Source organism: Sphaeramia orbicularis, unplaced genomic scaffold, assembly GCF_902148855.1.
Source record: "Sphaeramia orbicularis unplaced genomic scaffold, fSphaOr1.1, whole genome shotgun sequence".
NCBI classification, from domain to species: Eukaryota; Metazoa; Chordata; class Actinopteri; order Kurtiformes; family Apogonidae; genus Sphaeramia; species Sphaeramia orbicularis.
The window spans coordinates 108,591-125,857 of record NW_021941655.1 but is presented as its reverse complement, the minus strand read 5'-3'; the positions used below and the strand labels follow the sequence as shown (position 1 = coordinate 125,857).

General features: G+C 38.6%; 1 protein-coding gene across 1 annotated transcript; it reads right to left on the bottom strand.

Moving 5' to 3' along the window:
- Nucleotides 1–77: 77 nt before the first annotated feature.
- LOC115416724 (serine/threonine-protein kinase BRSK1-like) lies at nt 78–11,393 on the bottom strand. Its single transcript, XM_030130570.1, has 3 exons — nt 11,137–11,393; nt 2,991–3,085; nt 78–191 (listed from the first exon to the last, which is right to left on the bottom strand). The coding sequence occupies exons 1-3, from the start codon at nt 11,222–11,224 to the stop codon at nt 102–104; spliced, it is 273 nt and encodes a 90-aa protein (XP_029986430.1). The 5' UTR covers nt 11,225–11,393; the 3' UTR covers nt 78–101.
- Nucleotides 11,394–17,267: the final 5,874 nt, after the last annotated feature.

Here is a 17,267-nt window from a genome sequence, read left to right as displayed (position 1 = left end):
GTTGGTCTGTTGTTGTGTTCTGTTGTGTTGTGTTCTGTTGTGTTCTGTTGTGTTCTGTTCTGGGTGTGAGGAGTACATACAGCGGCAGGTAGATGAGTTACTCACAGGTATTTGTTATTCTCATAGACGTCATGCAGCTTCAGAACATGAGGGTGTTCTATGAGTTTCAGAATAGCGATTTCTCTCTCCACCTAAAAAAACACAAGAGGGACAAAGGGTTAAAATGACAGAAGAAGAGCAGGGCTGTGGATCAGCAAGAATCTGGAGATAGGATCCAAACCACCACACTAGGATCACCATGTGATATGTCACTACATGTCATGATACTGTTAAAAAGGCCATTTTTTGTTTGGTTTTTTTTTGAAGAAGAAGAAGAATTGAATTCCGTCATAAATCTGCACAAATCCTAAACACATTTGTATTTGATCCCAACAGGATCTAATGTTCTATCAGCAAATGTTCCAACTGTGTTCAAAGTGAACTTCTGTTTTCCAGACATTCCAGTTTCAGATCCTGTTCAAATGTTCAGATTCTGAGTTCACAACTAACATCAGAACAGGATTTGAGTTCAATCCAAACAGGAACCAACATTAGTGAATAAAAGAGTGTGAAATAAGAATAAATAAAATAGAAACAAAAAGAAAAACAAAAACAAAAAAAACCTAAAATGAACCTCCACAGTAACTGCATTTGAATAAATACCTACAAATATTGACACAGTATTGTGACATGAAATATCGCAATATATTGCAGAACTCATCCTTTCTTACACCATTAAAGACAAGTAAGAGTCAGAGTCAGCTGGTTTGAAGACAGAGTTAGGGACAGTGTCCTCCAAGGACACACTGGAGTCCACACTGAGGCTCTGTTCACATGTGGGTACATGTGTCCATATGTGACCTGGATCTGACAACAACAATAATAATAATCATAATAATCATAATAATAATAATAATCATAATCATCATCATCATAATAATAATCATAATAATCGTAATAATAATACTAATAATAATAACCATCATCATCATCATCATCATCATAATAATAATAATAATAATAATCATAATCATAATCATCATCATAATAATAATCATAATCATAATAATAATCATAATAATCATAATAATAATAATAATAATAATCATAATAATCATAATAATAATCATAATCATAATCATAATAATCATGGATTCGATTTCTATAGCTCTTTTCTATGAACACATGCTCAAAGTGCGTCCAGTGGATCCATTCTTCATTCACTCTCTCATTCTCCCTCTGGTGGTGGGAAACTACATCTGCATCCACAGCTGTCCTGGGGGGGGGGGGGGGCAGACTGACAGAAGAGTGTCCCCTCCCACCACCGAACATTCACACACATTCATAGCCCAGTGGGAGTATCAGCACTGGAGGACAGGAGGAGAAGTGCCTTGCCCAAGGGCGTTCCTGGACGACCTGCCGTCCCACCGGTGCCACGGCCGCCCCTCTGACCTGGTGCAGTCTGAACAAAACTGTCTGCGGTCCTACATGGATTATGTCTCTTCTTTCATACAAAAAAATCAATAAAATATTTGATAAATTAAAAAGACATAACTAGAAAAGCACTCGGAGAGCGCAGACCTCCGCTAAGGTAGACCAGCCCCCCCACCCCACCCCCGATCACCACCTAAATGTAGTCATAATCATTTGTTCCTTGTGTCAGTATCAACATTTCCTGAAAATCTTATCCAAATCCACCCATTACGTTTTGAGCTATCTTGCAAACAAACAAACAAACAAACAAACCATAATTTGCATAATTCAAGATTTTTCTTTTTCTTTTCTTAATTCAAGTTTATTTTTTGTTCAATTCAAAATTTTTCTTTAGGTTAATTCAAGATTCTGTTTTTTGCTTAATTCAAGTTTGTTTGTTTTTTTTGCTCAATTCAAGATTTTTTTTCTTTCTTTTGCACAATTCAAGATTTTTTAATCTTTTTTTTTTTTTACATAATTCAAGATTTTTCTTTTCTTAATTCAAGTTTTTTTTTGCTCAATTCAAAATTTTTCTTTAGGTTAATTCAAGATAATTTTTTCGCTTAATTCAAGATTTTTTATTTTTGCTCAATTCAAGATTTTTTTTTTTTTTTTGCTCAATTCAAAATTTTTCTTTGGGTTAATTCAAGACTCTGTTTTTGGTTTAATTCAAGATTTTTTATATTTGCTCAATTCAAGATTTTTTTTTTTTGCTTAATTCAAGATTTTTCTTTTTCTTTTCTTAATTCAAGGGGGTTTTTTTTGCTCAATTCAAAATTTTTCTTTAGCTTAATTCAAGACTGTTTTTTACTTAATTCAAGATTTTTTTTTTTTTATTTTTGCTCCATTCAAGATTTTTTCTTAATTTTTTTTTGCTTAATTCATTTTTTTTTTTTTTTCTCAATTCAAAATTTTCCTTTAGGTTAATTCATGACTTTTTTTTTTTTTGCTTAATTCAAGAATTTTTAATTTTGCTCAATCAAGTTTTTTTTTTATTTTAATTTTTTGCTTAATTTAATTTAACTATTATTTTTTTCCATAATTCAAGATTTTTTAAATGATTTTTTTCCATAATTCAAGATTTTTTAAATGATTTTTTTGCATAATTCAAGATTTTTTTTTGGGGGGGGGGGGGCTTAATTCAAGTAAAAAAACGTCCATTCGGTCCCATTAGAAAACCCCCCCGGCAAAGCCACAGGCTGTGTTTTCCTCCCATGTCAGTTGTGTGTCTGGGCTTCAGTTTCGTCCATTCCACGCCTTCATTTGAACTCATCTCCATTGTTGCTTTTACAGAAGCAGCGCCCACACACTCTGTTCAACACACACCGACGGCTTGTTTGTGCACAAAAACACAAAGAGTCCATTTGTTTTCTGTTTCTGTTGGTGTTTCTGCAGGTGGTCCGGTGGAAGCTGATTCCACCCTTTGGACTTTTGGCGTTAACCATAAAAACCCACCAGCCGTAGACGCAGAAGCGTACCTTCATCAGAACCGACTCGGACAGTTTCTCTCTGTTGACGATCTTTACGGCCACCTTCTGTCCAGTGATGCAGTGGACGCCCAGTTTGACCAGACCTGATGGACACAGAACACACAGACGACGCATGAGGAGGATTCAACAAACACAGCAGAGACAGAAGAGTGGCTTTTACCGCTGACCCGCAAACCGTGCAGAAAATGTGCCAACGGAAAAACCACAGTTTCATCACAACAGGTTTATGTGTTTGCAAGAGGTGGTTTTCTATGGAAGTAAATCTGTGTCATCAGATTTGGAATTATAAAAGCCACGATGTTCAGAAATTTAGAATAAAAAAATTCAGATGCAAAAAATTCCGATCACACATCTGGGACACCGAGGATAAGCAATGATTCTATCTGAAGTCGAACCGACAGCCAACCAACTGACTTACATTAGGTGGGTCATGTGACACCGATGCAGGACGCCGGTCAGCGCGGATGTGTGATCGGAATTTTTTAATTCTAAATTTATGAACATAGTTGAATTCAGAGATACTTAATTTCATTGCAAAAAAAATTCAGATACTTAATTTAAGTGCAAAAAAAAAAAAATTCAGATAATTTAAGTGCAAAAAAAAATTCTGATGCTTAATTTAAGTACAAAAAAAAATTCAGATACTTAATTTAAATGCAAAAAAAAAAAAATCAGATACTTAATTTAAGTGCAAAAAAAAAATTTTTCAGATACTTAATTTAAGTGCAAAAAAAAAATTTCAGATACTTAATTTGAATGCAAAAAAAAAAAAAAAATTCAGATACTTAATTTAAATGCAAAAAAAATTTGAGATATTTAATTTCAGTGCAAAAAAAATTCAGATACTTAATTTAAGCGCAAAAAAAAAAAAATTCAGATAATTTAAGTGCAAAAAAAAATTCTGATGCTTAATTTAAATGCAAAACAAAATTCAGATACTTAATTTAAGTGCAAAAAAAAAAATATTTCAGATACTTAATTTAAGTGCAAAAAAAAAATCAGATACTTAATTTAAGTGCAAAAAAAAAATTCAGATGCTTAATTTAAGTACAAAAAAAATTCAGATACTTAATTTAAATGCAAAAAAAAAAATTCAGATATTTAATTTAAGTGCAAAACAAAATTCAGATACTTAACTTAAATGCAAAAAAAAAAAAAAAAAAAAAAATCAGATACTTAATTTAAGTGCAAAAAAAAAATTTTTTTTCAGATACTTAATTTAAGTGCAAAAAAAATCAGATACTTAATTTAAGTGCAAAAAAAATCAGATACTTAATTTAAGTGCAAAAAAAAAAAAAAAAAAATCAGATACTTAATTTAAATGCAAAAAAAAAAAAAAAATTCAGATACTTAATTTAAATGCAAAAAAAAAAAAAAAAAAATTCAGATACTCAATTTAAGTGCAAAAAAAAATAAAAAATTCAGATACTTAATTTAAGTGCCAAAAAAAATTTCAGATACTTAATTTGAATGCAAAAAAAAAAAAAAAAATTCAGATACTTAATTTAAATGCAAAAAAAATTTGAGATATTTAATTTCAGTGCAAAAAAAATTCAGTGCTAGAAATTCAATATCTTTTATAATTCAAAATCTGATGAGACAAATGTACTTCCATATTTTTCGTAGTTAAATTGGTATATAGCGTAAAACTGTAACGTACAGACCATGGAGTCCAACTAGAGTCACATGACCAAAACAAACAGATGTGGATGGATGTTAGATCAAGAGAAGAATGTGTGTGTGTGTGTGTGTGTGTGTGTGTGTGTGTGTGTGTGTGTGTGTGTGTGTGTGGACGCAGCAGTTTAGAATTTAGGAGGAAACAGAGGAGTACACTGTAAAAAATCTAAACCTGTCCCAGTGGATTTGTGTCATTTCTGTTCCAAACCTCTGATCCCAGTTCAGATCCGACAGAATCACCTCCAGAGGAACTGGACACTGAGACAGAAGAACTGATTCACACACAACAGATCTATTCAAGATTCAAGATTTTTTTTTCTGCTTAATTCAAGATTTTTTTTTTTTTGCTTAAGTCAAGATTTATTTTGCTTATTTCAAAATGTTTCTTTGGTTAATTCAAGATGTTTTTTTACGCTTACTTCAAGATTTATTTTATTTATTTATTTTTTGCTTAATTCAAGATTTTTTTTTGTTTACTTCAAGATCTTTTGCTTAATCAAGATTTTTTTTTTCTTCATTAAAGATGTTTTTTCTCAATTCAAGGTTTTTCATATATATGTATTTATATATATATATATATATATATATATATATATATATATATATATATATATATATTTTTTTTTTTTTTTTTTTTTTTTTTTTTGGCTTGATTCTAGATTTTTCTTTTGCTTATTTCAAGATTTATTTATTTATTTATTTTTTTTATTAATTCAAGATTTTTTTTTTTTTTACTTAATTCAGGGACGTTTGTCGCATTTCAATGATGGAAAGGTCGGATAAATGTGACCTGGACGTTCAGACAGAAGTCTGATTGGAAAAGATCAGACCTGGGTCAGATTTAGGACCACATATGTAAACATTATTATTACATAATTGTGCTAGTGTCTGTTCTTATTCTACTGGTTCTGGTCCAGTTCAGGTCATTTGGGGCTGAATATGGAACCTGAACTAAAAGGAGTTTGACACACACACACACACACACACACACACACACACACACACACACACAGTCTTTTACTGTTTCTCTTCTTATTGAACTGTTCCTAGAATAGACCACTACAGCTGACGTCATCTTTACCAGAAGGAAACAAATGCGACGCCATGTTGGAGACAAAAGTAGAACCGGACTCAGAGTGTGTTTAACAGATGCTTTATCTATGATAAGAGCAGGGGGTCAAACCTGCGTCCCCCCAAAGGTTCCAGTCCGACCCCTGGGATGAATTTACAGTGTCTAAATTCCACAGTCCAGGCTGTGGAACTCATGTTAGTGTGGGTTCCACATCCAGACCAATCTGATCTACAGTCCAATAAGAACAGCAGAAGAACCCACACAGAAGAACCACTGCAGATTTACTACTGGGTTTGATGGAAAAATAATATGACTTTATGTCTGTAAAGAATGACAACTGCAAATGTTTGTCTTTGTTTTAGTGCAAACAATGACATTAAATTAAGAAAATATTTCCATTTCCAAACTCTCCTGTAACAATAAAATGTGAATAACCTGAACAAATATGAACAACCTGAAATGTCTAAAAATAAAAAGTAAACATTCAGCACAATTTAAACAGTTTTATTAATTTGATTTTTGAATTTTTTTGAATTAAGCAAAAAAAAAAAATCTTGATATAAGCCAAAAAATATCTTGAATTAAGCCAAAAAAAATCTTACATTTCGCAAAAAATCTTGAACTACACAAAAAATAATCTTGAATTAAGCAAAAATAAAATAAAAATCTTGAATTAACAACTTCAAATGTTTGTCTTTGTTTTCGTGCAAAAAAACCCATTAAATTATGAAAATCTTTCCATTTCCAAACTCTCCTGTACCGATATCTGTCTTAGGCTGCCTCCCATCAGGGCATACATGGACGACCTGACCATCCTCACCACCACCGAGGCTTGCACCGGGCGACTCCTGGGTAAACTGCAAGATAACACTGAGTGGGCCCAGATGAAGACTAAGGCCAGCAAATCCAGAAGTATATCACTCATGAAAGGGAAACTTGCTGAGCACCGTTGGTTCATTGATGAGGAACCTATACCAAGTGTGGCAGAGAAACCAATTAAGAGTCTTGGACGTTGGTACGGCGCTTCCCTCAGGGACACAACTCAAGAGAACCAGATTAGAGAGGACACCATCATCGGTCTAAACACCACTGACAAGGCCTTACTGCCTGGCAGGTTGAAGCTCTGGTGCCTACAATTCGGCCTTCTCCCCCACCTCATGTGGCCGTTGACCAACTACAACATCCCACTCACCAAGGTTGAGAAGCTGGAGCGGCTGGTCAGCTCCTACGTACAAAAGTGGCTTGGCCTCCCGAGGTGCATTACCAACGCATCACTGTATGGGAAAGGGGTCCTGGAGATGCCGATTTCTAGTCTTACAGAGGAGTTTAAGTGCTCTAAAGGAAGGCTGGAAATGACTCTGGCAGAGTCCCGTGATTCAATGGTTGCCCAAACAGCATCAATCTTGTCAACCAGAACAAAGCGGTCCTCAGCTGTTGCGACTCAGCAGGCAAAGTCAGCCCTCAAACATCAAGACATTGTCGGTTGTATACAGCTGGGGAGAGGAGGCCTAGGAACCGGGGAGAGCGGACCATCCTGGCACAAAGCAACCCCATCACAACGCCGAGGCCTGGTGGTGGAGGAGGTACGCCGACAAAAGCAGGCACTGAGATGCACTACGGCCGTCACTCAAGGAAAGCAGGGCCAATGGATGCAGTGGGACGAGGTGGAGAAGAGGAGACTGTCATGGAAGGAGCTGTGGGGAACGGAGGCATACCGAACCAGCCTCCTCATCCGCACAGTCTATGACGTCCTCCCATCTCCGACCGATCTCAATCAGCGGTACGGAGAAGATCCCGCATGCCCACTGTGTCTATCACCGCCCAGTCTGAAACACATACTGGTGGGCTGCAGGGCTGGTCTGGTTACACCTGGCTGCACAACCAAGTGCTGAGATGTCTGGCAGCCAGCATAGAGACCAAGAGCACAGCCATCAATGTCCTACCTCCTCCTCCATCCAAGCCTTCACCTTCAATAGCATTCGTCAGCTCAGGTGTGAAATCTCATGGAGCCCACAGACCCAAGCCACACCCTGGCCAGCTAGGAGGGGCACGAGACTGGAGGGTAGTGGTGGACCTGGACCAACGTTTATCCTTCCCCAGTGAGATCGTAGTAACAAACCTTAGACCTGACCTCGCCCTTTGGTCCTCCTCCACTCACACTGCCTTCGTAGTGGAGTCGACTGTTCCCTGGGAGGATGCTGTAGAGCAGGGGTGTCAAACTCAGATCCTCGAGGGCCGGTATCCTGCATGTTTTAGATGTGTCCCTCTTCCAACACACCTGATTCTAATGATGAGCCGATCATCCAACTCTGCAGAAGCCTGATAACGACCGTCAGGCGTGCTGGAAGGGGGAAACATCTAAAACATGCAGGATACCGGCCCTCGAGGACCGGAGTTTGACACCTGTGCTGTAGAGGAAGCATTTGAAAGGAAGAGCACCAGCTACTCTGAACCGGCAGCTGACGCAGAAAAACACGGGTGGAAAGTAAAGGTCTGTCCAGCTGAGGTCGGCTGCAGAGGATTTGTGGCCAGATCAAAACCAGGCTGCTAAAGGACCTGGGAATCCGAGGTCCAGCCCTGCGGCAGGTCACCAGCACCCGTTCCAGTGCGGCAGAACACTCCAGTCGCTGGCTCTGGATGAAGACGAGAGACCCTGTCTGGGCTCCAAAGCCCCAGAAGTAGTGGCAGAGCAAGCAGGGGATCCAGAGCAGAGGGGGGCTCACCTGGGACCCCAATGAAGCCCGTGATTCCCTGCACCCCACTGAAGGCCCCCAAACCCACAACACATAGATCCCACCATCTCAGGCAACACCGGTCCAAAGGGACTGTATCATCTAGTCCTTTCTTTGAACTGACTAACCTGAACAAATGTGTCCAACCTGAAATGTCTGGATTCAATTCAGTCCAGTTTGAACTCTTTTCTTCCTGTTCCTCAGTGTTTAGTGTCTTTGGAGATCTGATCCAGAATGCACATGGACTAATGAGAAGTGGAGGAAGAAGACTGAGAAAATTACACTGATTTATCTGAAGAAATTTCAGTTTTTTGAGGTTCTTCACATCTTTCTTGTTTGAATAGTTTATAAAAGTCAGTATTTTCATCATTTAATGTTTTTTTTTCTCTCAAACACAGACATAAATGTGCAGTTGTCATTCTTTCTGGGTTCTTCTGTTCTTATTTGACTGGTTGGGTCCACTGCAGACCAGATCAGACTGAATGTGGAACCTGAAAGAACAGGAGTTTAGAACCCTGGATAAGATCTTTTAAATGGGTCATTAGTGACAGGATTTACAAAGTGTGAATCTGCTGAAAGGCACCAGTCTGATAAACCAGTATGACTGATGGTTTAAGCCTTAAAAACACACTGGTGTTAATGGGAACAGGACAAACCAACATTCAGAACATTTATCACATGGACTACCGACCAAAACAATCCCTATTTTAAATGTGTAAACTACAGACCCAACGATTAAGGGCCAATGCTGATACCAATATTAGGGGCTTAAAAAAAGCCGATATCCCATATATTGGCTGATAATCGATAGATGAACAAAGTACACTGATCTACACCGAGTATAATAATCTGATATTAGAAAACAGTGGACAGGGAATTAAAAGTGACATTTTTGTTTATAGACAAAGATAATTTACTCAACTTTAAAATGCATTACAATAGTCTGATATTAGACTAGTATGTGACATACATATATATATATATGTGAGGCCCCAGACCCCCCTACAAAACTCACACCATGTACGGTGCGCACCGTGTACGTGGTGCCCCTACGCTGTGAAAAAACCCAGTGAGAACCTGTTATGTTTATCATTTACACATTAAATTACAACGTACAGTGGATCGACGAATACAGGAAACATTTAAGAACAGACAGAATATTGGTAAAACTACACTTCAGACATTTGAAAATGTTCATATTTGTTCAGGTTTTTTTATGTTTTTGTGAAATGTTAGTTTGTTTTAGTGTAAATACAGTAAAATGACATGAAAATGTTAACATCTATAAAGGAAAAAAATGGAGTTGTGAGTATTTTTAGGTTATTCTGACACTATTTGACTGATCTGGGCCACTGCAGATTAACCTGGTCTGTTTGTGGAACCTGAACTCAAATCATTAATACCTTCAGTGTCATTTTTGCATTTCACAAATTCATCCCAAGTAGTGATGTGATGTTCACAAATGAACCGAATCTTTTGAACGGCTCTTTGAAATGAATGATGAGAACCAAGTCTTTGTAAAGAGTCGTTCATTTTTATTTTTTTTTAAGGAGGGAGTGTCTGATTGTCTGTCAGTTTAGTGTCAGTGGGGAGGCACTGGACAGGAGGAGAATGTTCAGCAGAAAAAAAGAGTGCACTGAGGATGTCTGATGGAAGAAGTTAGAAAAAACCAACAGTTTGAAGTGTGAGGTGAGCAGACTGGAGGATAAATGATGAATGGTTTTTGTGTTTTGTGCATTTTTTCTGCCTGTTTACACACAGACTGTTCTAGTTCTGACAATGGCACTACAGTTCAGGTATTTCAGTAACTGCACTGATTAATCACTGTTTTGTTTTGTGCAATTTTTTCCATACGTTTACACACATTCTTTTTTACGCTAAGCTAATATTTACTGCTGCGCCAGTTAAACACCTTTAAAATGGAATGTCAATCATCACATGTAGCTGATTTCAGTTCTGTCAAACTCCTGTTAGTTCAGTTCCACATTCAGACAAATCTGATCTGCAGTGGACCAAACCAGTCAAATAAGAACAGAATAATATAGAAATAATGTCAACTCTAAACTTTTCTCTATGTTTTAGAGCGAAAAAAGTACATTTACATGATGAAAAGGTTTCCATCTACAAACTATCCTTTCAGAAGATGTGAAGAACATGAACACACTGTGTAAATCAGTGTAATTTGAACACTAGTCTGCCTCAGTTTGTCATTTCCACATGTACATTAGAACAGACAGATCACAGTGGATCTACAAACACACAAAACATTTAATGACAGACAGAATCTTGTTCAAATTGTACGTACTTCTCTTCAGACATTTCAGGTTGGTCATATTTGTTCAGGTTATTCACATGTTTTGCAAAATTATACTTTTTTTTTAGTGTAAAAACATGTAAATGTTTACATTTACAACAGAGATCTGGTCTGAATGTGGAACCTGAACTAAAAGGATAGTTAATATCTTATTTTTGAATTTCATAAATTCATCCCAGGGCCGGACTGGACCCTTTGGTGGGCTGGATTTGGGCCCCGGGCCGCATGTTTGACACCTGTGTCATAGATCAGCTGATGTCATAGAGACTTCCTGTTTGCTCAGACCTGTTTTCCCTCTTCCTGTTAGTGGTGTGGGGGGTGTTTGGGGGGTGGTCCTACCTGTCTGTCCCTTCCCCAGGGTCTTCTCCAGTCTGTAGGGGCCCACATACTGGCTGGACTGGCCCACCGTCAGCTCCTTACTGCTCATCCTTCTGGGGTTTCTGGCTCTTTTTTTTAAATTCCTGATCAATAATAATAATAATAATAATATTAATAATAAGGCAGATGGAGACGAGGCTGGTCCTCACATCACGTCACATGACCAGCGGCTCCAACCGGCGTTGTGTGGATGCACAACAGACGACAGAGGAGGTGGTCTGGAGCCGGGCCCCTCTCTGCAGGATCCGGCCCTGGTTTAGGGTTTGGGTTCCACTGTGGAAGGAAGGCCTCCAGAGTCCAGAGTGTGTGTGTGTGTGTGTGTGTGTGTGTGTGTGTGTGTGTGTTACAGCAGCATCACCCAGAGCACAGGAGGGTAAAAAAAAAAAAAAAAGAAAAAAAACAGGACCGGATGTGTGAGGAAGTCCACCCCACCCCCACCCCCCCACCCCTTCAGACCTGGACAGGGTTCAGGGTCCACAGATGGATCCTCTAACAGCAGCAGTCTCAGATGTCCCAGGTCTGAGCGGGTCTGGGTGAATCCATTCTCAGGCCAGGGACACCCCCCCCCCTTCCTCTTACTCCTCTTCCTCCTCCTGGTTTCCACTAAATCCACTTGTGCTCAGAATCCTTCCCATGCTCCTCTTCTTTATTTTCTGGTCAAGGATCTACTTTTCTGTGCGGATGTGCACACAGAAGAAGAAGAATCTAGGATGAGCAGACAGAAGCAGCAGAATGGTTTTTCCAATATCCGGTGCACACTTTTAGCCCCCTCCCCGGCTCTGCATCAGGAACAGGATGGATGGATGGAGGGTGGGGGTGGGGGGGCAGAAGAAGCCAAACAGCCTCCGGGCCCAAACGCGTCCTCGGAACCGGACAGATGAGGATGATGATGATGAGGCGGCGGAAGTAGGAGCGGTAGGAGCAGGACCGGATGGACCGGATGGACCGGACTGAGCGGACGGAGCCGGGCCTACATCCAGTTCGGAGGAGCACCGCACCTCATCCGGTGGTGGAAGCCTGCTCCTGCTCCTGCTCCTGCCCCTGCTCCTGCTCCGCCGCCGCTCCTCCTTGTGTCCTGCCGGTTTCCGGTGTTTGTGTCCGGGCCGGCTCTGCTCACCATCCCCTCTGCTCTCACACACACACACTCATTAACACACACAGCCGTCCACAGATGCTGCTGCTCCAGCTTGTTGTTGTTTGTTTGTTTGTTTGTTTGTTTGTTTGTTTGTTTTTAAAGTCGCGGTTGTCGGGATGCCCTGCTCCGCTCCTCCGCTCCTCCTGCCGTTAATCCCGCTCCTCCGCCTCTCTCTTCCACTCATCCCATACGCTCAGCATCAGCATCCGGGTACCACTCCTCCATCCGCTCCCCCCTCACTCGCCCCGCCCCTTCTTCGTTTCTTGCAAATTTTCTCATGACCTGATTGGATGAAACAACATTAGAAAAAAAAAAAAGCAGGAAATACCAAGTTTTTTGAGTTGAAATCCAAACAGTAGATCCGTGTAGACATAGAAGTGGACATAGAAGATGTGCCAGCGCTCCTGTACGTGACATATGAAGGTGTGTTTGGTCACAGATGTCTAATGTCTGAACAGCTGTTTCATCTGTCCAACATGTGAGGAGGGGCTCCAGGGGGAGGTGATCAATGTAATGATTGATTAGAATGAAATCCAATACTGATCAACAAGTTCAGAAGGAAACACAGTTTGTGTGATTTTAGTGACATTACAATGACATTCTATTCTATTCTATTCTATTCTATTCTATTCTATTCTATTCTATTCTATTCTGTTCTGTTCTGTTCTATGCAGTTCTATTCTATTCAGTTCTATTCTATTCTATTATGTTCTGTTCTATTCTATTTTATCTATTCTATTCAGTTCTATTCAGTTCTATTCTATCTATTCTATTCCATTCTATTCTATTCTACTCAGTTCTATTCTATTCTATTCTATTCTATTCTACTCAGTTCTATTCTATTCTATTCTATTCCATTCTATTCAGTTCTATTCTATTCTATCTATTCTATTCTGTTCTGTTCTGTTCTATTCTATCTATTCTATTCTGTTCTATTCTATTCAGTTCTATTCTATCTATTTTGTTCTATTGTATTCTATCAATTCTATTCTATTCTGTTCTGTTCTATTCTATTCTGTTCTGTTCTGTTCTATTCTGTTCTATTCTATTCTGTTCTATTCTATTCTATTCTATTCTATTCTGTTCTATTCTATTCTGTTCTGTTCTGTTCTACTCTATTCTATTCTGTTCTATTTATTCTATTCTATTCTATTCTGTTCTGTTCTGTTCTACTCTGTCCTATTCTATTCTATTCTATTCTATTCTATTCTATTCTGTCCTATTCTATTCTGTTCTATTCTATTTATTCTATTCTGTTCTATTCTATTCTATTCTATTCTATTCTGTTCTGTTCTATTCTGTCCTATTCTATTCTATTCTATTCTATTCTATTTATTCTATTCTATTCTGTTCTATTCTATTCTATTCTATTCTATTCTGTTCTATTTATTCTATTCTGTTCTATTCTATTCTGTTCTATTCTATTCTATTCTGTTCTGTTCTGTTCTATTCTATTCTGTTCTATTCTATTCTGTTCTATTCTATTCTATTCTGTTCTGTTCTATTCTATTCTGTTCTATTCTGTTCTATTTATTCTATTCTGTTCTATTCTATTCTATTCTATTCTGTTCTGTTCTGTTCTGTTCTATTCTATTCTGTTCTATTTATTCTATTCTGTTCTATTCTGTTCTATTCTATTCTATTCTATTCTGTTCTGTTCTGTTCTATTCTATTCTGTTCTATTCTATTCTATTCTGTTCTGTTCTATTCTGTTCTGTTCTATTCTGTTCTATTTATTCTATTCTGTTCTATTCTATTCTATTCTATTCTATTCTATTCTGTTCTGTTCTATTCTATTCTGTTCTATTTATTCTATTCTGTTCTATTCTGTTCTATTCTATTCTATTCTGTTCTGTTCTATTCTATTCTATTCTGTTCTATTCTATTCTATTCTATTCTATTCTGTTCTATTCTATTCTGTTCTATTCTGTTCTATTTATTCTATTCTGTTCTATTCTGTTCTGTTCTATTCTATTCTGTTCTGTTCTGTTCTATTCTATTCTGTTCTATTCTATTCTGTTCTGTTCTATTCTATTCTGTTCTATTCTGTTCTATTCTATTCTATTCTATTCTATTCTGTTCTGTTCTGTTCTATTCTATTCTATTCTATTCTATTCTGTTCTGTTCTGTTCTATTCTATTCTATTCTGTTCTGTTCTATTCTATTCTATTCTACATTTAACCTAAGAACACCCGTATGAATACACCTCATTTGGGAACTACTTTGTGACAGAAATGGGCGTGACCTCCTGCAGAAGGAGGCGGGGCTTGTCCACACCTTAAACCTTTTCACCTTCAGTGTTTTTACTGATTATTATCAGGGGCTCGGGCATCGAAACGAGCACCTATTGTTCTTCCGCGCGTTTATTATTTTTATTAGGGGCTCGGGGCCACAGGCCCGAGCACCTATTGTTGTACCGTGCGTTTAAACTTATTATTAGGGGCTCGGGCATCGACACGAGCACCTCTCGGGAGAGAGGTGCTCGTGTCGATGCCCGAGCCCCTAAAAAGTAAAAGTGAAAAAGGAGGCGCTGTCTCAGGGAGCCGTCCGCACCAGGAGGCAGCCGCCGACCCCGGCGACCAGGCACCAGCGACACAGCGCCGCATCCCAACCAGTGGGAGAGGGCCAACTGGGACCCCCACCCACCAGAAAGGAGCGGACCCCAGTGAGAGAAGGCGCCACAGCCCCCAGAGTCCACAGCCGCCCCCCGGCATGGAGGGCTCCCTCTGATGAAACACCGGAGAATAAGAAACATTAAAAACATATAAAAGAACTGATTAAAAGAAGCTAAATGTAAGACATATATGAAAATAATAAAAATATTAAACATTAAAATGATAAAACAGAAGCACTGGTTAAAAGAATCTTAAGATATATATATATATATATATATATATATATATATATATATATATATATATATATATAAAACATAACTATAAAACCTTTGAGTAGATAAAACAGAAGCATCAGTTAAAAGCCAAATTAAAGCGGTGGGTCTTGAGCCTGGTTTTAAAAGTGTCTCCATTCTCTGCGGTCTGAGGTTCCCTTCAGGCTGTTCCATAGTCCAGGAGCAGAATGCTGAAAAGCTGCCTGGCCATGGGTTTTTGTGTTGGCTTTTGGAACTGTTCAAAGGCCGGTGCCAGAGGAGCTCAGGGTCCGCCAGGGTTCATAAGGTAAAAGTAAGTCTAAGAGATAAGAAGGCGCAAGACCATTAAGACATTTAAAGACTATTAAAAGGACCTTAAAATCAGTCCTGAAACACACGGGGAGCCACTGCAGTGATTTTAAAACCGGTGTAATGTGAGCCCGCCTTCTGGTCTTCGTCAGCACTCGAGCGGCTGAATTTTGAAGAAGTTGCAGTTGTGAGATTCTATCTTTGGGAAGACCAGAAAGCAGGGCATTACAGTAGTCAATCCTACTGGAAATAAAAGCATGCATCAGCATCTCCGTGTTGGCTCGAGAAAATAAAACTTGCTTCTCAAAACAGCATTTGAAAAGAAAACCCCATTCACCGGTATGACTGCATGTTGTTCACAGAGTTTACTCTGAATAATGGCCATTAAGACAATTATTTTTCCATACAAGAAAAAAGACCAGGGATCAGGTCATTTTTGAGCTACAGAGAGAAGGAAAGCAGAAACTGGATTTAGTTTCATGTCTGTAGGTGCACTTCTACAAACACATTACAAACACATTATGAAACACTGAATACCAACATTATATTGGAAAATATTCATGGAAAAAACAACTGCTTTAATACTACCAAAGTTGTTTAATCAGTTGAGGTGGTTTTTGCCAGTTTTCATGATTAAGTAAATGCAAATCTTGGAAATGGAAACACCATCTGGAATTAATTGTGGCATTTCAGACACTCATCAGCTGTTTACTGTATCTTTCAGATAGTCTTATGAAGAATAAAACACATTGCATGGAATAATGAGATAAATTAATTGAAAACCAGAAGAAATCAGAGCCATTCCTTATTAAACAAACACTTGAACTCCAATTACTGAGGTCTTGGTTGCCTGCAGCGCCACCTACAGATGACACAATGAATCTGACTTTACTCATTAAAAACCAGTTCAGCACATACTTGAAATTTTTGTTACTATCATAACTTTCAAATTAAATTGGCTCTGCTAACTTTATTGATTAAGTAAAGAATTCTGTTCTGTTCTTCAGACATTTTTCTCCACTACATTATTTTAACAGAGAAAACAGTATTTCAGCACATTAACAGTCACAACAATAATCACATGCCATTAAACACACTAAAATAACCATTTATTGACAACACACTGAATGAATTAATTTATCATTGCACACATACAATGAAATTGGATTGAGTGTCATCAGTGCAAACGAGACCAGAATATTTCTATAAACCAAACCCAAGACAGAAACCAGAGAACTGAGCAGCTGCCTCTGCGCCGCCATGTTGTCATCCTGTTCACGCTGAACCTGAACCGAAGCGGACTCTTTAAAGACCATTACACCCCCAACATTCAAGTGCTCATAAGGTATTCCCTCTCACTTCCGCCGACAGGTATTTGTGCTGAGGCTGCGGTGAGGGTCCGCTCAACACCGGAGGAGGTACCAGACCTGCCCCGGTCACCTGAAGCTGTTTGTGCTATGATACCCACTGTCTTCACAGCTAGCATAGCCAATGGTCAGGTTAGCACAGTCCGCTAACTACACAACATCCACACCCACCTGTTTTGTCCCGACACATATTAAAACTAGAAGCACTCGGAGAGCGCAGACCTCCGCCAAGGCTGATCAGTGCCCCCCCCGTGGGCCCCCCCACCCCCGATCACCACCAAAATTTAATCATTTCTTCCTTATCCCATTTCCAACAAACCCTGAAAATTTCATCCAAATCTGTCCATAACTTTTTGAGTTATGTTGCACACTAACGGACAGACAAACAAACAGACAAACAAACAAACAAACC